Here is a 23,685-nt window from a genome sequence, read left to right on the forward strand (position 1 = left end):
ACAGCAAGGCTTACAACAACTAAAAATATCTTCAATAATAATGTTGATATAAAAAACATTGAAGATTTATGACTATGTACGGTTATATCTAAGCAAACAATACAGTAAACCCGGAAAACTTCAACTTGAGTTCCTAATAGGTAAAGAAAGTTAACTGATTAATATTCTATCTAATAGTGAGGAATTAAGAATTCAGTGGTAAAGGCATTTACACAAATCCTACCACCTAGCCGAAAAGGGTAGTACATGAGTAAATGTTGTGTAGAATTCGATTACACAAAGCACTGTGTTTTCTCCAGGGTTTGGGCATCTAAAACCCGATGTGGGGTTACATTTTCCACTACAGGGGACTGCAATTCCCGAATGTAAACAGAACACAAGGAGTCATGCAAATCCAAAAAAGTGGCCTTCCAATATAGCCTTGTGTTATCAAAGACGCATTTGTGAGAGAATTTGCCCGTTTCGTGATAACATTACAAAATGTATATTGTTCACTGTTTACTTTGTAGAATACATTCATATTCTACTAATAGAGTACAGAGATATTACATATATACTATTCATAATATTTAAGAATACAGAGATTTGGCGACTGTGTATCTAATAAATACTTAGCACCTGTCACTAACCCATAAAAATACATCATGGATAATAAGTAGACTAAATATTACACATAGAAAATGGTACATTCCATACATTTAAAAGATAAATTTGTTAGTTATCGCACTCTGAACTTAGCATTTAAAATATCAAGTTACACTTTCGGCTATAATTAATATTTGTTTTCGATATTTTCGCAGTCATAGAATCTAAAAAACAACGACTAATTAAATATATTTTATCAAACTTGAAACTATAAGTGGGTCTAGACACTAAAAAGGAACTTAGTATGCTATTTTAAATTGTTCAAGGCAAGCCTGTTTCTTTTCAAACTGCAATACCAACCGCGTTCTTCCACTAAATTTACTAGTACGCAATGTCAACACGGGCAGAACTTATTGAAGAAGTGGCGTACGTTTTACCTCAAGCGAAATCTAGCCAATTGTATTTAGAACAAAAGAAACACGCGAAACGCCAATGCACAATGTAACTGTTCTGTAGCAGATGCCTTCTTTATTATTATTTATTTAATGTACTGTCTAAACAGCCCAAGTTTGTTAGAGAATTCAAAATAAAAGTGCATAATATGTTTTACCCGGCAAATGTTTTGGATTTTAACGATTGTGACGTTATGTGCAGTAAATACAATTAAACAAGTATAATTTTATAGTCGAAGCTTTGCTATTGTTTGGTTGAAATGACAATGACCCTACCAGTGGTCATGATAACACACCAGTTCCTATCACATTGACCAACGTGCGTAGAATGTGATATTATTCTACACTTTCCATAGGTCTTTGTGACACAGGCATTAGAGTTGTGACTACTAATTGTGGCGTCGATGCGGTCGTTATCAGTTTTAATTGGCTATTACTCCGAATAAATTAACAATGTCCCGGGCGCAATCGACTCCAACTGGTGATTGCTATAATTAAAACATTGCGCCCATCCAAATAACAATAAGAACAAGTAATACAAAGACATTATAGCGTTTGTATTCGGAATCACAAATATAAGAAATCTTTCTAAGAAAGTAACAGATGTCGACTAGAGCTTGTGGCGGTTTGCAATAGTCGATTACTGCTGCCAGAGTGAAGAAAATAACTACTGGACACTAAATATATATGATAATAGAGTAAAATATCCATCCTTAAGGTATTGCTATACTGGAGGCCTATAAGGACAATGCTAACTTCCAGCACTTTTACGGTGATTTTTTTGTAGCAGAATTATGTGAGGCGTCTCATTTTTACGTAGCCAAAAACTTTTTTCCAGATGTTTCGATATTTCATTGGTCTTTGTCAGCAAGAAACTCAAACTTATTCTAATTTATCGCAACAGCATTTACAAGTATACGTTTTACAAAAGAGACGAATATCGTTATCCGTATCATATCTCTAAATAAGACATCAACCATGATTCTCCATCCATAACTACGTACGTACAAGTGTTTTAACATTGATTGTATGTGGTAAACCTGTAGACTGCTCTTAATGGCAAACCCGTAACTTATCGTTACAATCACGAAGTCGTAGGTTTTGACAATGCATACTACTAAGTAGCGTTATGGTGTCGGCAAATTAAAATCGACAAAAAATTGAAAATATGATCACCAATTATAATTATGGTAATCAAAGAAAAATACAATCTCCATAGTTCCGCAGGTTGAACAGTGGCCAGTGTTTACAACAGCCATGATCGCTGGCACTGACAGAGGCTTGTGAGGTTGGTATGCCGAAGTGACGCTGAGTACCGATCTGTATGCGGACAACACTACGACGTGGCCCCGGCAGGACCAGGAACACCTTGCCACATCCTTCAGCGGCCGCGCGGACACAGATTCACAGAATTGGCAGTTCCACAGGATATCCTTACGTTACGGAAACTGTTTAGTACACATATTTACAAACTTCTGTTTGTTTCTTCGTAATCTCTCTCTGCCCAAAGCAGACCAAAAGTACTACTCCGAATTACTATATTTATATAGGTAAGAATATCACTGAATGACTCCAAAGTACTGTACTGATTTTCTACAACAAACATACATCTCGAATTAATTTTAGTATTTTGTAACCCACGACAAACACTGGCTTTGCACAATAGTAAATTTAGAATGTGGACCAGTCTCACCGCACTGTGTTCAAACGTCTGTCTTCAGCGTTAAAAAAATGTTAGTTACAGGAGAGTGAGCCATAATATTATCTTCCACAAGAATATACAACATTAAAGAAGAGTTATTCATTTATACAACATTTTATAATAATTAAAATAAAACTTATTAATAAATATACCCATCACCACTGACTATACAATATAAGAAAACAATACAAGATTCGATATTAACGTCAGCGTAAAATGTCGTATTGTCATGGAAAAAGTTGTTGAGACTATTTACTGTTGTGGTCTAACAAATACAAAGTTAAGGCTTACGCTAATGAGAATTAATTATAACTGTCAAGATTACCTTTCATTGCACGGAGAAACAATTATCGTATGTTTTACTACATTACTTACTATTTTACTAATCACTTAACAGTAAATGTAGGTTTATTCTACCATTGCCTTAGTTTGTTCACTGTAGTCCCCAAAACTGTACATGAAGTAATGCATATTTATATGAATGTCTGTACAAATGTACAATTTTATCTTCCGATATTGTGCACGTGTGCTCATGAACAATATATTATGTTCACTACTATTTACTACGGTAATACTGTAATTACAATTTCGAAGTGTACACAGATCGTTTCGAACTTTCTTTGACTTGGAAAGTGTCCGGGTAGTATTATCACAGTGCATTCCACTGCTTCTTTTCGACAACATATACAGCAATGTTAAGGTGTGATGTGTAATCTAACAACAACAACAAGAAAGTATGGTGCAATCGATTTCAAGTTTTTTTATTTTAATTTCATTGTCATTTAAGATCACTTCTCTGAGGAAAGAAAAAGTAGAAAATTTAGGCAATTTGTTTTATCAAGTCCAAATACAAGTGGCTAAAGATTAAAATTTGACATTTTACGCATGTGCAACATGAGCGTTTATTCATGTAAACATATTATATTTTAAATTGTATTTTTTAATTATACATTATTTCGTTAATTACAAGTGTTTAAATAATATTTCCTTCCTTTGCAGCCATAGTTTTTATGCACACTATAAGAAGTTCAAATCCATATCTTCAACTGCTTTTCTTTCGGCCTGATAAGAATATGCTCCTTATTCTGCTACTGCTCGTAGAGTGATAAAAACACATATTTCATTGTCACCAATTGTTTCTTAAAGGGCTATGAGCAAACTGTTATTAAACCCTTAGAGCGCTAAATGACTATTATAGCGTAACTGGAGAGGATTAGCATGTTCCAGGTCCTTTACAGCATTCCAGGGGTTAAATATATAGAAAAATATAATAGAATTCTCAACATGAAAACCGTGCATCCCCTCAAGATTGCCTATGCCACTTCAAACAGAGCATCACGATATATATATATATATATAAATCGAGACAGTTCTTTCTAAGCTTGCCGCGCGAAACGATATAATTTTTGTATGATTATCACTTGATTTCAGCTATGTCATTTTAATGAAATTAAATTTCAATGTTGTATTATTAATGTAATTATATTGTTTGCCAGATTATTGTTGTAAATCTAAAACTATTGAAACATACAAGTTTGATTCACTTTTATGGGTAGTTTCAGTGTTTTTGATACTTAACCAGGGGTTCAATACGATCAAAAATACATATAAGAATGTTTATTTTACCAAACTGTCAAAATCCACACGAAAACGGTATTTTAACCCATACTGGCTTATTCACAGTTTTGTTTGTACGCCGGTGACAGTACGTCTGATCAATGTACAAAATCTTGCCAACAGTCCTTGAAACCATAACAATGCCCTCTTATAGATAACACTTATCTAGAATATACTGGTATCAGCGAAACATTACTGAAAGCGACAGCAATGCACTCCACAACATCAAAAGTTAGACGTGATTAATGTTGCTTAGCAGATACGGAGAGATTCATCGGGTCGAGCAAAGTCAAAGGTGAATAAAATCACGTTTAGTTCAGGCAGATAATATTGGGCTGCTCTGATTGGCCATGCGTCCGTCAGCTGACAACGAAAACAGAACCGATAGTAGAGACTAATTACTGAATGTCGTTAATCAATGTTCCACTTGCAGAATATAAACCACACAACAATTGTAATTAACCGTCATTTAATTAATTCGTGTTGTTTTCAAACTAAACTGTTGTATACAATCTCACGTATTTAATTAAAAATAATCTTAATATTTTCTACTTTCGCTAGAAATAAGTGATAGCCATATACGATTGTTGATTTTCTTTACGAAACGAAAACAATACGCAAACCATGTTATTTCAAACAAAACGGATTTTGAAATGTGATCTGGAATTTCAAGTATGCTTGCTGACTATGCATGCTGGCAACGTTTCAATTTCGTATTTACAATTATTTCATATTTGATATTTCATATACAGATTTGTCAGATTCAATACACAGTACAATATTTCAATGCCAACTTAACTCATACTACTTTATAAACAATACAAGATCTAGTCACAAGTAACAAATTAAAGTGAACTCAGTTTGTTTTGCGATAAGCTACCATGAGTACATCAGTGTCCAAATTCTGCCGCCGTCCACTGGTCTGTAACTCTGCAACGATGATATCCTTGGTATTGGGTGAAAGTTGATTTATTCTAGCGATACCAGGAGACAATACAAGGAAACATGCAGCAGTAGAGTAAAACAGCATAGGCCGACTTACCTTTCATTGAACAGCCAATAAACGAGACCGCCGAAAATACACCACTCGAAGAGGCCCGGCATACTGCCGCTAGCGAGGTAAAACGACATCATTCGTGCTGAACCACTAGCACAAGCACATGTCCCCACTGCAAGCACAAGTGTGGGCGGTCACTTGCTGTGAGGTATTGTCTAGACTGTGATACGTGACAAGTACACGGCTTAGTAAAATGTGTAACAAGTATATTGCTAGAATGTAATGAATTATATAAGCGTACTAACACATCTTTTGCCCACGGGTACTTGATAATCGGTGGTACACATGAAAAAGAAGTTCTTATGTCCGTCGAATTATTATTGAAGCAAAACGAATTTGTAGGATATAACCTCTATCTTAAAACGTGGCCTATACCCGAATCATTTAAATACGTATGTAATAAATATAAATAAATAAATAAATAAAATAAATAAATAAATAAACGTATGTTAATTTATTTATTTTGTAAGCAATTTGTATTTTATTCTTCAATACAATATTATCTTACGTATTTTATGTTTTTATACGTTTTATTTAATTTGAATTCTCTAATTACGAGTACATGATATGACAGAGTTGCCTTTCACTGTTTAGGAGGTTAATGGGAAGGAAATCAGTGATCATTGTATTGGCGGCTGTGACCTTACCTTTTATCCCATCAGAATACTGCTAAAAACTACATTTACCCCCTCCCTTTTTGGGTGTCGATTTGAGAGATGTACAAATGTCTCATTTTCGGATCATAATTGTTTTTACAGCTTAGGAGACGAGAGCCAATATTTGCGTTGTATAATCCCACTTAATTTTTGTGAGATCGAAAGAAGAACTTCCCTCAAGACGAAAATTCGTGTCCGTCGCTAGTTTTGGTGCGCGTGTCAACAAACAGACACCGATAACACAAGTCTACGTATCGTACACGTACAACAGATAGATACATTCAGTGACACTGCAGATCTGTGCTAGGCGGCTATAGTAGCCTGCTGTAACTCTACCCACGAGTTATAGTGTTGTAACCGGCAATATCCTATTCGCCAATCTACATATTCCGACCAGACAACGAGAACACAAGTCTACGTATCGTACATGTACAGTAGATAGATACATACAGTGACACGGCAGACCTCTGCTAGGCGGCTATAGTAGCCTGCTGTAACTCTACCCACGAGTTATAGTGTTGTAACCGGCAATATCCTATTCGCCAATCTACATATTCCGACCAGACAACGAGAACACAAGTCTACGTATCGTACATGTACAGATACATACACTGACACGGCAGATCTGTGCTAGGCGGCTATAGTAGCCTGCTGTAACTCTACCCACGAGTTATAGTGTTGTAACCGACAATATCCTATTCGCCAATCTACATATTCCGACCAGACAACGAGAACACAAGTCTACGTATCGTACATGTACAGATACATACACTGACACGGCAGATCTGTGCTAGGCGGCTATAGTAGCCTGCTGTAACTCTACCCACGAGTTATAGTGTTGTAACCGACAATATCCTATTCGCCAATCTACATATTCCGACCAGACAACGAGAACACAAGTCTACGTATCGTACACGTACAGATACATACACTGACACGGCAGATCTGTGCTAGGCGGCTATAGTAGCCTGCTGTAACTCTACCCACGAGTTATAGTGTTGTAACCGACAATATCCTATTCGCCAATCTACATATTCCGACCAGACACCGATCTCCGATTGAATGCGGTTCGCTGGTCAGTACGATAATACTGAACTTTGCTGACATTATCCATGACTCGAGATCCTTTATTATTTGGATACACTTGATGTGTCTTGGTATGTATACAACGACAAATCATTGTGAATAATGTTGTTCAAATCATTTACAATCCAACGTAGCAACAATAACTACTCACTGTTCCCTTATTTAATCGAATTCCAGAGTAACTCTGGTAAACCGTACATGTATTCGTTCAATATCTAAATCGTACACTGAATATTTATTATTGTACAAAATCGATATCAAATGGCAAACGTACATTTGTTTTCTATTTAAACAAACTCTCGTTTTTAAGCATTAAAAGAAACATCTGCATTTAATAAGATTCTAATAAACCTCTTAATATCTGCAACCGTTCTTCAAAATTTATCAGTCCATTCGTTGTTACCTCTTCCAAAAATTACGAGTTTTTACCGCTAACACTAATGTAAATTCTGGGTAATTGCTCCGGGACAGAGCTATGTGTTTGAGATCGCAAATGCTTATGTAGTATGTGGAAAAATATACATTTGCTGTGGAGTCTCTCAGACCCCATATACTTTATATTTTTATTTTATGGTTGTTTTTATTGAACTTATATGCAAATGGCTCCGACTTTTCAGACATTGAGCGTGGCAAGTTTACGGAGGCACAAGTGACTCTGAGGTAAATAATAAGCATGACTTAAATTATGAGAACAGTCCTCATAATACAAAATTGAAAATAAGTATTGTGGATGAAAACTAAATATAAGTAAAAGAGGGGATATTTCAACAGGAAAGGACATACTTTCCTGTCTTGCATGATATATCAAGATTTTAATGTTGACAAATTTCATCTTTGTTCACTAACACTTTAGAATTTTTTACGCAGCTTCATCGGTGCGTAGAATGTTCATTACAAAACGCTATATAACAAACTGTTGCATGCCATTAATATTATATATAATTGTACTTTAAGTAGAAACACAAATTTAAAAACAATTTGTTTTTGGAGGTTTATTTATAAGTTTATTTCAATAAGTCGTAAAAAAACACAGGAGAAGCCTTTTTACCTAAAAAGAATAGACACATCGTGCACTAAAATGTGCAAATCTGTTTGATCTTTGAGACCCCTGCTCGCCCAATACGCAACTTTTTCGCCTTGTAAATTAAGAGTTAAAAAAGTAAATTCACACATTTCTAACAGTGACCTATTAAATATTACTTTCTCTGACGACGTTCTCTAATCCGCTACAGCACTATCAGTGGACTATGTAATATTACACAGATATTATGCAACACAATACAGATTGTGAGTGTAACATAGATATACGAGTGTCTGCTGTATAAACATAACAGGCTGTCCAATACAGTGACACCACAGTATCTCGAAAATAGCCTTGGTGCCAATGACTATCCTTCTACCTCATCCCTCCCATTCTGTGCCAGCACCTCGTGCACGTCCGTGGCTAGTAGCTCTAGTCCTCTCTACGCGGTCTGCTGTAATGATATAATAGTTATAATTCCTGTGACACCTTATCAGCGCATTGTATTGAAATCATCCTTCTACCTACCTCATCCCTCCCATTCTGTGCCAGCACCTCGTGCACGTCCGTGGCTAGTAGCTCTAGTCCTCTCTACGCGGTCTGCTGTAATGATATAATAGTTATAATTCATGTGACACCTTATCAGCGCATTGTATTGAAATTAGGGTCAGGCGCCATTTCTAAACTATCAATTGGCTTCCAGCTCAGCCTACGTTAAGACAGTGGCTAACAGTCTTCAAGATACGATATCACCTGAACACTTGCGGATCAGCAAATGTAAACACAGTTTCAAGAATACTGATTCACGCGTGGCCAGGCTTACTTGTACATTTACAATATTAATAAATCTATAACAAGGTTTCTGATCTTGCCATAGTTATGTTCAAAAAAGAACACTGCGTTCAAAAACTGGAATCAATCTATCTTCTTCCGGTATCAAGGTACAAGCTTAAAGATATAGACAAAATAAAAACTAAACAATAAACGGCGATGAATTAGTCAAAGTCGATAAAAGACCAAGCTGTATGTCCTTTGACCTGTATGGATTTTCAGGCATGTAGGCCTATAGTACTTGAGTTTTATGAACTACAACTTATTTTGTCAACTTTGATTTGGGCAAGTTCATCGCCATTATATGATCATTTTTGGGTATGCTTAACGTTTTCAGAGATTTTTGCCACCTGAACGAGATGATAAATTCCAATCCTCAATAGTACAGTTATATTTTTGTAATATCTACCGTCAGTAATACATTTTATCTAAGAATATCCATAACGTCAACTTTTACGAATTTCGCTATATATAGTGGTTTATTCAATATCAACACAATAAAATATTGTTAAATAATTTGTTAATCAATTTTATGAGATCTTATCAGGTGATTTATAACCTGACTGATCTATACTTTGGAACAAATAAAAATAGTGTTTTAAACCGCCCTAATACACAGTCTGTTTTATTGTGTGCACTTTGCCATATATTACACATCCTAACTCTACTACTGTGTATATTTGATCTAATATGATTTAGTTACATCAAGTATAGATTCTGGTCAATTTTAATACAGACATTTTGGATTATACGTAGACAATCCATTACCTATGAAAACTTCAAATCAGCCTGTATTACAGAATTACATTTGTTAGCAAAAATAGGTCTTGTCTTAGGTCTACATACAGATCATTCTATTTTAGGTTCGAGCGGTCGTCGTTTTGATTTTTTATAAAGAAAATCTGGTAGAAAATTATGTTATGAGATATTACAATTAATTATAACAAATTGTCTCTTTGATGGTTGAGATATAGTTGTAGATAAATAATTTTATTGAAAGTGGTTTTCGATCGAACAGATCGAAATATTAGAAAACGTAGCCTAATATTTTGAAAACACTGCGACTGCCTAAAATGTCCACGAGTTACATTACATGACTATGTTCGTCAATTTATAAGAATTTAAAATAACAAATGTAGTACTGAAACGAATTGGTAGTGTAATTGCAGATTTTATAACAGTAGCCAATAATTGATTGATATCAACAATTTTCAGTTTTCCATATTCAAGAAAATACAAGTTTACGTTTACATTTACACTGCTAATCGTGAATGTGAATTAACCAACGGACGCACTCCAGCATCTATGCAGAAATTCAAAACAAATCTAAGCCGCTCTTTTGTTACGACATGTATAATTAGTTTATTGACTATATTATATATTATCAATTATATATACTTATTTATTTGTATTTAATAACCTGTTCTAACGTCATATTCCTTAAATATTGCAATTCACAACTGTTCGATTTCAATACGAGCATAAATCAATAATATGACATTGTTGTAATCTGTAGCCTATGCTGGAGATTTACACAAGATAGTCGCATTGCTGTTATTCTTCAATCTGCTTTTAAATAAACGCTCGTAATATTTTTAAGTGGGCATAACATTATTTTATTCTACATTTAATTTTAACTTTTTCTTCGGCATTTAAACTGCACAAAATATACACAAACTCTATCGTGATTTGATATTAGTTGAAATAAGTATTTATTTTATTTTATTTTAATAAGTGTTTAATAATAAGTAGTTGAAATACCCCATTTTATTTAACACGTGTATTGGTTATTTATATTTTGGCGAAGGAATAAAAGATTGATATAGTTTAATTGAATTCAAAAGTGAAATGTATAGTTATGCAATAAAATTATTGAATTACTAATTCTATACTTATTTTATAAATACGCTAAATTGACAGTTTTATAGTTAAATATAAGTTTATTTAATCTGCTAATATTTTTATTTATAACGTTTCTACGTCCTTTTTTATCCTATGTTTTTTAATCTGCAGGAATAGTACTTGTGTGTACCTACGTGGGTAATAATCCTTCTAAATAGACTACTACGTTTATATAAGTATTTAGTAAAATTATAGTGACCTAAGAATTTTTAAAAACTACACAAAGAAATGTGTACCACCTGTTTGAATTAAAATAATATATGTTTTAATGTGTTAAATTTTAAGTATATGTTGTGGAGTTTTTCCAGTACATATAATTTATAGGCAAATCAGAATTGAACGGTTGCATATCAGCTAATCTGAAGAAAAGTGGCGATGATATGAATGAATATTTTGGAATTAGTGATCAGTTGAACAATACCTCACGACAATGACCGACACTAGTTTCACAGCTGGGCACTGACGACGAAAGACACCGCGAAGCGAGAGTACACACACACTACGGTAGCGCAGCGTAGCGGCGACTGAGTGAACTGGTAGCAGCACCTCACACTACACGTGTGGCTCGCTGATAACTACGATAAGACACTCCGGGGCCGAGTGGCGAGAATCATCGTTGCAAAGTTCACACTTAAGAGGGCGCTGTACCCATCGACGATCGTGAGTCGAGTCCCATATACCCGATGTTAATTTCAAACATTCCCCCTGATGTAACAAAATGAGATCATTAATTTCACGAAAAAAGAGTACGGTATTTTGAAGTTTATGTACGTAAAAAGGGAATCCAGAGATCAACATTTTTATCTGAACACCACGTAATGGTGAATACTAAAAACACAATCACAATTTTCTATTTAATTACTAGTGTTGTTTTTTGGAAAAGTGATCACTAGATTCATATGACAGTGCTAAAATTGTTTAAAAATCGTACAAATCCAACTGAAAAGGCATTAAGCAAACTTGAATTTAAAGAACACAATGTTTCTTAGAAAACTTTTATTTAATTTTTTAACCACCATGTTACTTCAGTCCCGTGCTCGGAGTTTCCTGGATTTTTAGCTGCAAACTTACATACCCGTACAAGTTCAAAATACAGTTTAACCGGTTTTGTTGAAATGTTGCCCACAAAAAACTTTTACATTACGTGAAGTAGTTGATTATACAATCTACCTAGTCTCTATTACATACTATGTCCCTTAAAAGATTGGCCTGGTAGATAAGTATAAATAATTAATTGCTGATTAAAAGTAACTTTTGGTTTGACTTTCTCTCTCCACCATGTTATTGTTCGAGTTGCTTCCTTTTTACATATTTGATGCAGCAAATCGAGAGGAGTCTAGGAGATGGGAGAGTTATTGTCATCAGTACACAATCTACTATTGGACTACTAGAGGAGTCGAGGAGGTGGGAGAGTTATTGTCATCAGTACATAATCTACTATTGGACTACTAGAGGAGTCGAGGAGGTGGGAGAGTTATTGTCATCAGTACGTAATCAACTATTGGACTACTATAGGAGTCGAGGAGGTGGGAGAGTTATTGTCATCAGTACATAATCAACTATTGGACTACTAGAGGAGTCGAGGAGGTGGAGAGTTATTGTCATCAGTACATAATCTACTATTGGACTACTAGAGGAGTCGAGGAGATGGGAGAGTCATTGTAATCAGTACATAATCTACTATTGGACTACTAGAGGAGTCGAGGAGATGGGAGAGTTATTGTCACCAGTACATAATCTAATATTGGACTACTAGAGGAGTCGAGGAGGTGGGAGAGTTATTGTAATCAGTACATAATCTACTATTGGACTACTAGAGGAGTCTAGGAGATTCTACTATTGGACTACTAGAGGAGTCGAGGAGGTGGGAGAGTTATTGTCATCAGTACACAATCTACTATTGGACTACTAGAGGAGTCTAGGAGATGGGAGAGTTATTGTCATCAGTACACAATCTACTATTGGACTACTAGAGGAGTCGAGGAGGTGGGAGAGTTATTGTCATCAGTACATAATCTACTATTGGACTACTAGAGGAGTCTAGGAGATGGGAGAGTTATTGTCATCAGTACATAATCAACTATTGGACTACTAGAGGAGTCGAGGAGGTGGGAGAGTTATTGTCATCAGTACGTAATCAACTATTGGACTACTAGAGGAGTCGAGGAGGTGGGAGAGTTATTGTCATCAGTACATAATCAACTATTGGACTACTAGAGGAGTCGAGGAGGTGGAGAGTTATTGTCATCAGTACATAATCTACTATTGGACTACTAGAGGAGTCGAGGAGATGGGAGAGTCATTGTAATCAGTACATAATCTACTATTGGACTACTAGAGGAGTCGAGGAGATGGGAGAGTTATTGTCATCAGTACATAATCTACTATTGGACTACTAGAGGAGTCGAGGAGGTGGGAGAGTTATTGTCATCAGTACATAATCTACTATTGGACTACTAGAGGAGTCGAGGAGGTGGGAGAGTTATTGTCATCAGTACATAATCTACTATTGGACTACTAGAGGAGTCGAGGAGGTGGGAGAGTTATTGTCATCAGTACATAATCTACTATTGGACTACTAGAGGAGTCGAGGAGGTGGGAGAGTTATTGTAATCAGTACATAATCTACTATTGGACTACTAGAGGAGTCGAGGAGGTGGGAGAGTTATTGTCATCAGTACATAATCTACTATTGGACTACTAGAGGAGTCGAGGAGGTGGGAGAGTTATTGTCATCAGTACATAATCTACTATTGGACTACTAGAGGAGTCGAGGAGATGGGAGAGTTATTGTCATCAGTACATAATCTACTATTGGACTACTAGAGGAGTCGAGGAGGTGGGAGAGTTATTGTCATCAGTACATAATCAACTATTGGACTACTAGAGGAGTCGAGGAGGTGGGAGAGTTATTGTCATCAGTACATAATCTACTATTGGACTACTAGAGGAGTCGAGGAGGTGGGAGAGTTATTGTCATCAGTACATAATCTACTATTGGACTACTAGAGGAGTCGAGGAGGTGGGAGAGTTATTGTCATCAGTACATAATCTACTATTGGACTACTAGAGGAGTCGAGGAGGTGGGAGAGTTATTGTCATCAGTACATAATCTACTATTGGACTACTAGAGGAGTCGAGGAGATGGGAGAGTTATTGTCATCAGTACATAATCAACTATTGGACTACTAGAGGAGTCGAGGAGGTGGGAGAGTTATTGTCATCAGTACATAATCAACTATTGGACTACTAGAGGAGTCGAGGAGGTGGGAGAGTTATTGTCATCAGTACGTAATCAACTATTGGACTACTAGAGGAGTCGAGGAGGTGGGAGAGTTATTGTCATCAGTACATAATCTACTATTGGACTACTAGAGGAGTCGAGGAGATGGGAGAGTTATTGTCATCAGTACATAATCTACTATTGGACTACTAGAGGAGTCGAGGAGATGGGAGAGTTATTGTCATCAGTACATAATCTAATATTGGACTACTAGAGGAGTCGAGGAGGTGGGAGAGTTATTGTCATCAGTTATTGGACTACTACAGTAATCAGTACATAATCAACTATTGGACTACTAGAGGAGTCGAGGAGATGGGAGAGTTATTGTCATCAGTACATAATCTACTATTGGACTACTAGAGGAGTCGAGGAGATGGGAGAGTCATTGTAATCAGTACATAATCTACTATTGGACTACTAGAGGAGTCGAGGAGATGGGAGAGTCATTGTAATCAGTACATAATCAACTATTGGACTACTAGAGGAGTCGAGGAGGTGGGAGAGTTATTGTCATCAGTACATAATCTACTATTGGACTACTAGAGGAGTCGAGGAGATGGGAGAGTTATTGTCATCAGTACATAATCTACTATTGGACTACTAGAGGAGTCGATGAGATGGGAGAGTTATTGTCATCAGTACATAATCTACTATTGGACTACTAGAGGAGTCGAGGAGATGGGAGAGTTATTGTCATCAGTACATAATCTACTATTGGACTACTAGAGGAGTCGAGGAGATGGGAGAGTCATTGTAATCAGTACATAATCAACTATTGGACTACTAAATACAACTGTTTGATTTGTTCAACCTACTCGCTATATATATATATATATATATATATATATATATATATATATATATATATATATATATATAGCTGTTTTGAGTGGCACGTCTTTGTAACTTACGACAGAGACTGGGTGGTAGAGTTTATTGGATCCTCCTGAGGCTGCAGTTAACCCCATTGACAGCCTTTACTCATCAGTAGGCCTACACCACAATAACAAACAGAAACTGATCATTATCTTATTGGGTTAACGATCCAGTAGTTATTATTATTGATGGCTAGCACTTCGATAAAAACTTTTAAATTCAACCAGCTATCATATTAAAAATCGAGCGTTCTTAATTAATTACACAAGAAATACATCATCACGAATTTTAATATTGATCTTGGATCTATTTAAATTTAAGTAATTTTAAAGTAATTTTTTACGTCTAATATTATTATTATATTATTTACACTAATAATAGAACCCTTAGTTAGCAGCAGTGGGTGGATTGATTTGGCCAAATGAGAGTTGTTAGCAATTCCCCCCCTCCCCACCTAATAAAGACAAACCTGTTTTAGCTGAAATTTCGTTTCAATCTTTAACTGTAAAACAGTCTAGTCCTATCAATCATGTAACCCCACTATCACGTAAACTCAGTATGGCATGTAGACAACTAAGAAGAAAACATAGTATTAATAACAGTTAATTATTAAATAAAATTAGAAAACATATTATGCTATTAACAAATGAAAACAAACCTATGCACACTTGTATAACTATTTCAGTTTAACCTTCTTTTGTATCTATATATTGATAGGTTTTTTTCAATAATTGTAAATTAATAGCAATAATTTATAAACATAAATTAAGTTCTTGACTAGTTTAAACATTGTAAATTTAAAGTTTCTATATTATTTAAATCTAAAAATTACTACTAAATCCTGAGAATTATTTGGTCTGGTATTAAAACACTAAACAAAATTTTGTTTTGCGACGTTATTTGTCCAATGCGATGGACAATTGACAAAATTACTGTGCTTTGTGCAGACTGTGCTAAACAAACTAACAACACTGTCACACTATAGTAAGAGACATATCGATGCAAGCCTGCGTTGTGGAGCAGTGTTGCCAGCTGTAACGGAAAGATAACTTGTGATGGGATAATCGATTAATTCAATAATCGAGCGGACGTTACTGCTATCTTAACTTCTTATCTATCTTCTTAAATCCTTTACATTCACGATTTTAATCAATATATTATGTTTAATCTATTACACAGGATATAACAAAAAAATAGTAATATAATCACATACAGAATAATTTAACGCCGAAGAACAAAACGGATGTAAACAAACGGAACGAAGCGAGACATCGTCGTGTTGCTCATTCTGAGAATCAGCAGAAATTACTGAAATGACCTCGCGAGTGATGGGTCGCGATTCGCGTATCTGCTACTTTTTCGCGCGATTTTTAAATTGCAGTTAACTGTTATTGAACGAAAGTGGCAGGAAAAAAATCGCGATAGCATAAGAGAAGGAATAGTTACACTCGCTGCCAGTAGGTGTCAGCAGCGGATGAGCAGGTTATATTCAAGAAACATTCTACATATGCTTTTAAGTTCAAGTGCAACTAATGGAAACAGTTGTTCATCTTATAAATAATTGAATTTTTACAACATACGAAAATATGTATTCCTTTAGTTATAATATGTAATTATAATTATATAGAAGAAATATCATTATAATTCATTTATTAGGCATCATTATACGGTATATATAATTTAATTGGTATATTTTACAAAACAAAATGTATTTTCAGTTATAACATATAATTAAACTGATATAACAACTATCTTCCTTATCATAATTTACTTCATATTTATCATACGAAAAGATGTTTGTTTTTTTTTCTTAATAGTGTGTTCTTAAGTAAGCTATAAACCAAGTACTTGTTTTTATTCTGGAGAATCTTAATACCAAATGGCTAAGATGAGAAATAAATTCATCAGTTAAGAAATCGAAGTAGCTAATATAGGCCAGCAGGCGACTGCGACTATATCGCTATTAGTACAGGAACTAAAGTAACAGGTAAAAAATTGCGGGACCTGATAGGCCAGCAGAATCGCGACTGCAACTATATCGCTATTAGTACCTGAACTTAGGTAACAGGTAACAAATCGCGGGACCTGATAGGCCAGCAGAATCGCGACTGCGACTATATCGCTATTAGTACCTGAACTTAAGTAACAGGTAACAAATCGCGGGACCTGATAGGCAGCAGAATCGCGACTGCGACTATATCGCTATTAGTACCTGAACTTAAGTAGCAGGCAAGAAATCGCGATGCCGGTACCTGATAAGCCAACAATGCTCGCGAATCGCACTGCGTCTTTATCGCTATTAATACCTGAACTTAAGTAGCAGGTCAGAAATCGCGGTTCCGGTACCTGATAAGCCAACAATGATCGCGAATCGCGACTGCGACTTTATCGCTATTAATAACTGAATGAAATTCGCAGGTAAGAAATTGCAGTGCCGGTACCTGAACTTAAGTAGCAGGTCAGAAATCGCGGTGCCGGTAACTGATAAGCCAACAGTGCTCGCGAATCGCGACTGCGACTTTATCGCTATTAATACCTGAACTTAACTAGCAGGTAAGAAATTGCGGTGCCGGTACCTGATAAGCCAACAATGCTCGCGAATCGCACTGCTACTTTATCGCTATTAATACCTCAACTTAAGTAGCAGGTAAGAAATCGCGGTGCCGGTAAGTCGCGAATCGCGACTGCGACGGTACCTGATAAGCCAACAATGCTCGCGAATCGCGACTGCGACTTTATCGCTATTAATAACTGAATGAAATTCGCAGGTAAGAAATTGCGGTGCCGGTACCTGATAAGCCAACAATGCTCGCGAATCGCGACTGCGACTTTATCGCTATTAATACCTGAACTTAAGTAGCAGGTAAGAAATTGCGGTTCCGGTACCTGATAAGCCAACAATGCTCGCGAATCGCGACTGCGACTTTATCGCTATTAATACCTGAAATTAAATTAGTAGCAGGCAAGAAATCGCGGTGCCGGTACCTAATAAGCCAACAGTGCTCGCGAATCGCGACTGCGACTTTATCGCTATTAATACCTGAATGAAATTAGCAGGTAAGAAATCGCGGTGCCGGTAACTGATAAGCCAACAGTGCTCGCGAATCGCGACTGCGACTTTATCGCTATTAATACCTGAATGAAATTAGCAGGTAAGAAATCGCCGTGCCGGTACTTAACAAGCCAACAGTGCTCGCGAATCGCGACTGCGACTTTATGGCTGAACAGCTATTAATAACTGAACAAAAGTAGCATAATAGATTAAAAGTCACTGACTTATCAAATTGCCGTAAATTGAATCTAGTTTTTTTCTGAATTGGCATACAGTTTCGTAATTGGTTTGAGATTAATGGGCAAAAATTAAATCCAGAGAAAACTCAACTACTGAATTTTTGAACACCACAATTTTAAGATCCAGAAAAAAATCATTATTATTTCATCGTTTAGCACTTCTTGTAATTGTAAACCTCTATTTAAAGAACTAAAAATATTATCACTTCCAAATGTATACATTTTGAAAACCCTACTAACAGTACAATCACGCTTATCACGTGATAACTTTGATCATAATTACAATAAATTTAAGATTTTAAGACAATTTTCAATATCCCATACATCAACTGCGCCTTGTTTTAAATAACTGGTACCGATATATGACAAATTTAACATTAGGTTAAATGACACGACAGATTCCCCTTTAACAAACTTCATATACACTGAATTTGTTGCAGAATATTTTAATTATCCCAGTATAAACTTACTGGTGATTTTACTGCAAACTTTATATACACTGACCTTCCACTTTTTTGCCCTCCTTTCATTGGTTCAAAAGTACTATAAAATAATCATTTTAGGACCTAATATTTCAAAAAAATTTCCCGTTGTTTCCATACCCCCGACTCAACAGTGTACCGGACTCCCCCCAGAGAAGATTTCTGAGTGTGCCACTGATCTACTATATTATATTACTATCTTCATTCTTGGGCCAGACCTATTTTCTTAGCTATATTGATTTTACATATCAAATAATAAAAAACAAATTATAGGTACGACGAGCTGATTTTGATAACTTTCTATACAAATTTGAGACAGTCTAATATACTACATTACAACCATCATTCTTAGGCCGCACCTATTTTTGAAGCTATACCATTTTACGTCCTGTAAAAGCCGAACCTCAAAAACGTATGAGCCAAATTTTATAAAACTTTCTTTACACATCCAATACATTGTCTACTTTATTATATCCTTGACTGTATGAAATCATCTGTGCCCAATAATGTCAAGTTACCGCCAAAATGTAATGGCTGCTCCTTGATTGCATGAAATCACTTTCTGTGACCACATGTAATGTCTGTTCCTTAAACCAAGAGCCAAATATTATACGAGGTGGGTACAAATAAAAACCCAACAGACGATGGGAGGTAAATTTGTTTGCGTCCATGTAATGGTAAAACATTCCTTAGAGATTTGTTCATCACACCTTAAATATAAAATAGTTTTCTACATCACATTTAAGAAAGTACAGTAATTTCTATTATAATTCCAAGAATTACATTTATTTACCACTACATATATGCCTCCTGAGTAACGCCAAATGAACAAAGATATTGCATACCTACTAATATAAAGTTGCAGGTATATTATCAAGAATACTAACCTGGTTCAGGAACTAGGTTACAAGTAGTTCAGGAAGTAGAGAGAGAATCTTTATTTCAAAATCGTCAAGATTTGAAATGGCGTTATAACAATCAATAAAAAATATAGTCATGAATATAAAAATTAAATTAAATCATTAACGGCGTAGGATGGTCTGTATAGGAGACAGTTCAGCAGTCTATGTTTCAGCACCTTCGGGTTGTTACTCTTGATGTCTTCTGGCAGTTGATTAAAAAACTTATCTGTTCGAAGAAAACATTGCAGTGCCCAAGGACTACATTGACGCCCATGTAAGCATTAATTTCTAGCAGTTCCAAGCATTTATTTGGAGAGAGAGAAATACCGTGTAATCTGCATACATTATTGCATGACTGAACTGATTAATGAAAGCTGGAAGGTCATTTGTAAATAATGTAAATAAAACCCCAGAACAGACCCCTGAGGTACACCCTTGTCACTTGTAGGTCCGAACTCGTGTTACTTGTCATCCCTCTATCAGAGTTTGTAATGTTTTTTTATAATTTTTACGATTTTGCAATCATTGGGGTTATGAGTGTGGTAAAAATAAAACTAAAACTAACAATGCATCTTCAGTTTGATAGTTTAAGATAACAGCCAAATATGAAATCTTCCATTTTTTTTTTATTATACCCGAAAAAGATATTTTAATATTAGGTAAGTTAACATGACACCATACAGTTGTACAATATATGTGCTTAATAAATAAAACTTGTCTATTTATGAGTCTGGACACATTTAAAAAAAAATAGTATATAGGCAACATTTTAACTTGCCTAATATTATTGTAATAGAATACACAATAATAGCTTTCGAGTAGGCCCCAACATAAGGCATTGTGGTTGTATTGTTGATTAGTTTGAATACTAATAAGTTTCAAAACAGTATACATTTTACATTTTTTCACAATTTTAAACTGATCAAAACCAACAGCAACACTACTTTAGAAAATATACCAAGTGTGTTAAGATCCTTGTAAGGAGACACCAGTACTAGGCTTCCCTTTTCTGACCTTGACCTAGAATCATCTCTGTAACTGGATTAGAATTACTATGCCATAGAAGGTATGCAAGGAACCATGACTCAGTTGTGTACTCTTGGACATTAAATAGTTTAATGATATTATAACTTCATTGCAATCTTATTAAATAATTGAATATGCAAAATTTTAGGCACGTTTACTATAAGATTTGACTTCATACCACAATTAATTTAGATTCCGTTAGATAGTCTGTGCCAGAGTGTACGTCTTCAGGAGATTACCCAAACACTGCTGCTATTATTAGTAAATGTCATGAAATAACCTTGTTCAAAAAGGTGTTTCTGAATGTCATTTTTCAAATTTTCTGGAAAAATATTTCATGAACACACACAATTCCATTTAAAAGAGAATAAAATGTAAGATTTATACAATATATTTATAAAAACTGACTAATGGAAAGAATTCAACGGAATGTTAGATTTAATTTGACTGTACATTTTGTATACATCAAGCGAACAGAAATAAGTTACCTCTTAACCATTGTTTTTAACTTCAGTACTGAAGTAAGATTCACTCTCAAATTTCCCATTACTCTGAGAGAATAAAATAATCCCCTCTTGTAAGAAAACATAGTTATAGGTTTATATAATAAAATTCGGTAAAAGAGTTATTGAAATTTTTTACATTGTATTGTGAGAAACTAAGACAGAGTAGCTAAAACAATTAGGAATAATTTTGTTAAGTTATAATATTGCTTTTCAATTTTGTCCAAAAAAATTTCCTTGCATTTTGAATCTTCCTAATATATGATACAAAATATTCATTTAAAGTCTCCTTAATCTTCTCTTTACATTCTACTGAGTTTGGTTCAACAGTAGTATCTCCCTTTCAGCTGGTATGATTTGGCTCTCTATTTCCCAATGATCGATAACCTACATATTTTTCTTCCTCTTATTTGTCAAATTGGGCTGTATGTGAGGAATTTTAATGAGTAAAACTGCCTCCACAACTTTAAATGCTGGTAAATATTCAGTTTTAAATAAAGACACAACTTATACTTTTGAACGGAAAACAGCAAGCACTCAAAGGAAACAATGACAATTTTGCAGATAAATTAAGATCCAAATTAACTTATTTCTGAAATCCCTCATAGATATGTCATTCCAAAAATGCACAGTAAGTATCCCTCTCCAAACAATAATTAATTAGCTCTCGTAATTTACCTTATAAGAAATTGTCTTTACACAATTTCAAAAGTCCTTTTGGTCATTTAACACTACTTGCTAGAAATACTGACTCTTTCATTTAATGTTCTAAGTAACTTACATATAGAGAAGTTTAAATTTATGCTTGAAGGTTTTTAAATGGACAATAATTCAGCCTAAAAACCATCTAATTTCAATTCCATTTAAATCTCTTAATATCTGAAACATTATGGAAGAGCTGTTTCAAATATCTTCTGCACCTGCAATGATCCTACTGACCAATTCTTCTCTATTGAATACTATGGTTTCATTGACTATTTTTCATACCACCTGAAAACTAAGTCTGGTGGTGCAAAGTTGGTTGACCTTGATGGCCAATATACAGAAGTACACGTCCAACCTGTAAACCCTTTGTCCAAGTAGACACTCTGCCTTGGTAAAATGTGCAGGTGCAATGTCATGCTGAAACCACATTCTCAAGATGTATCATTTATGCCAGGGCAATGATATCAAGGATGTCATATAAATATTAAATAATTTGTGATGATTTATACAGGTGGATGAATGTACATCAGTATCAATTACAAACCATAAACCATTTAATCTCAAACATTTATAGAGAATTTTCCTCAAAATTTTGAATTTGTAGATCTTTGAGATTTTCCTCCACTCAAATATGGATATATCTTGAGTTAAAAATGGGAGTTTTTTTAGAAAAGTGTATATTTCCTCAAGTTTAACTTCATTGTTGTGATCAACCTGCCACAATTATTTCCTTACATATGCACAGTTGAAATATAAAGTTCTATTTCAAATCAAGTACTCATACAAACCCTTGAAGGGGAACTACCATTTTTTACTATATATGATGAATTCTCTACCTCAATAATGCTGTCTCAAAGTACTCTTTTCAATCTACTGTTGTTATTCTGCATGGTTCTTTCTTGTCTCAGAAATAATGCTTGTGTTATTGGCAACTATTTCATGAAAAATCTGAACTTTTTCTGAAATGTTCATAATTTAGAGAAAATCGCATCCAGAATAAGAGAAATTTACCACTGAGTTGGATCAAATTATTCATATCAATCATTCACTGTTTAAATGTTTATATGCATTGTTAATTAAGTAATGGTTGGAGTTATTGTGTATGTTACACCCTATCACAATCTATTTTTTTATTTTTCTAATAGCTTTGTTTAAACTGTAAAAATGGAGATTTCTGTTGGAATGTAAAATAAAATAAAATAAATTAAACCTACGGGACCGGGAGAATAATTCAATAACAATGCTGAGTTTGGCAACATTTCACCTTCCGCTCAGTGTAGTGTCTGAAATCTGACACTGTCAGACTTGACTCCTGGAAAGTGACAAGTCTGGGACAATGTCAGATTTTAGACGCTTTACTGCGTGGAAGGTTACATGGAGCTCAAGTACATTGCCATCAGGAGGGAATCAAGTTCTGGATGGATATTAATGAGTCAATAAGAGAAGATATTAGATTAGGGTGACCAACATGAAAGGGTTGCAAACACAATATATATATATATGGGTAGTCTTTAATAAGCGGCCTGAACTTGTTATTCAATTATTTTTATCAAATGGTTCGATATATTTTCAAACTTTGGTATTATATAATAATCATAGGCAACAAAAATTATAATTCATTGACAGCAAGAATAATACAATTTTTAATAACATCCATTTAACAATAACATTAAATATAACACAACATATTAAAGAAATTTTACAAAAT

General features: G+C 34.9%; 1 protein-coding gene across 10 annotated transcripts in view; it reads right to left on the reverse strand.

The window, feature by feature from the left end:
• The window catches only part of LOC124359235 (glycerol-3-phosphate acyltransferase 1, mitochondrial), a 90,212-nt gene that overhangs the window by 61,414 nt on the left and 5,113 nt on the right, over window positions 1-23,685 (reverse strand). For 5 of the 10 annotated variants that reach the window (XM_046811807.1, XM_046811814.1, XM_046811810.1 and 2 more), the window contains exons 1-2: window positions 11,331-11,483; window positions 5,399-5,525 (exon numbers count right to left, since the gene is read on the reverse strand). The exons of 2 other annotated variants lie outside the window; for them this stretch is intronic. In XM_046811807.1, the coding sequence (XP_046667763.1) occupies window positions 5,399-5,490 (92 nt within the window). In that variant the 5' untranslated portion in view covers window positions 5,491-5,525; window positions 11,331-11,483. Of the gene's footprint in view, window positions 1-5,398; window positions 5,574-11,330; window positions 11,484-15,103; window positions 15,186-23,685 lie in introns of those variants that run through there. 3 more of the 10 variants (XM_046811808.1, XM_046811817.1, XM_046811809.1) reach the window with 3 other exon arrangements.

Source organism: Homalodisca vitripennis, chromosome 4 (assembly GCF_021130785.1).
Source record: "Homalodisca vitripennis isolate AUS2020 chromosome 4, UT_GWSS_2.1, whole genome shotgun sequence".
In the NCBI taxonomy this organism is placed as follows: domain Eukaryota; kingdom Metazoa; phylum Arthropoda; class Insecta; order Hemiptera; family Cicadellidae; genus Homalodisca; species Homalodisca vitripennis.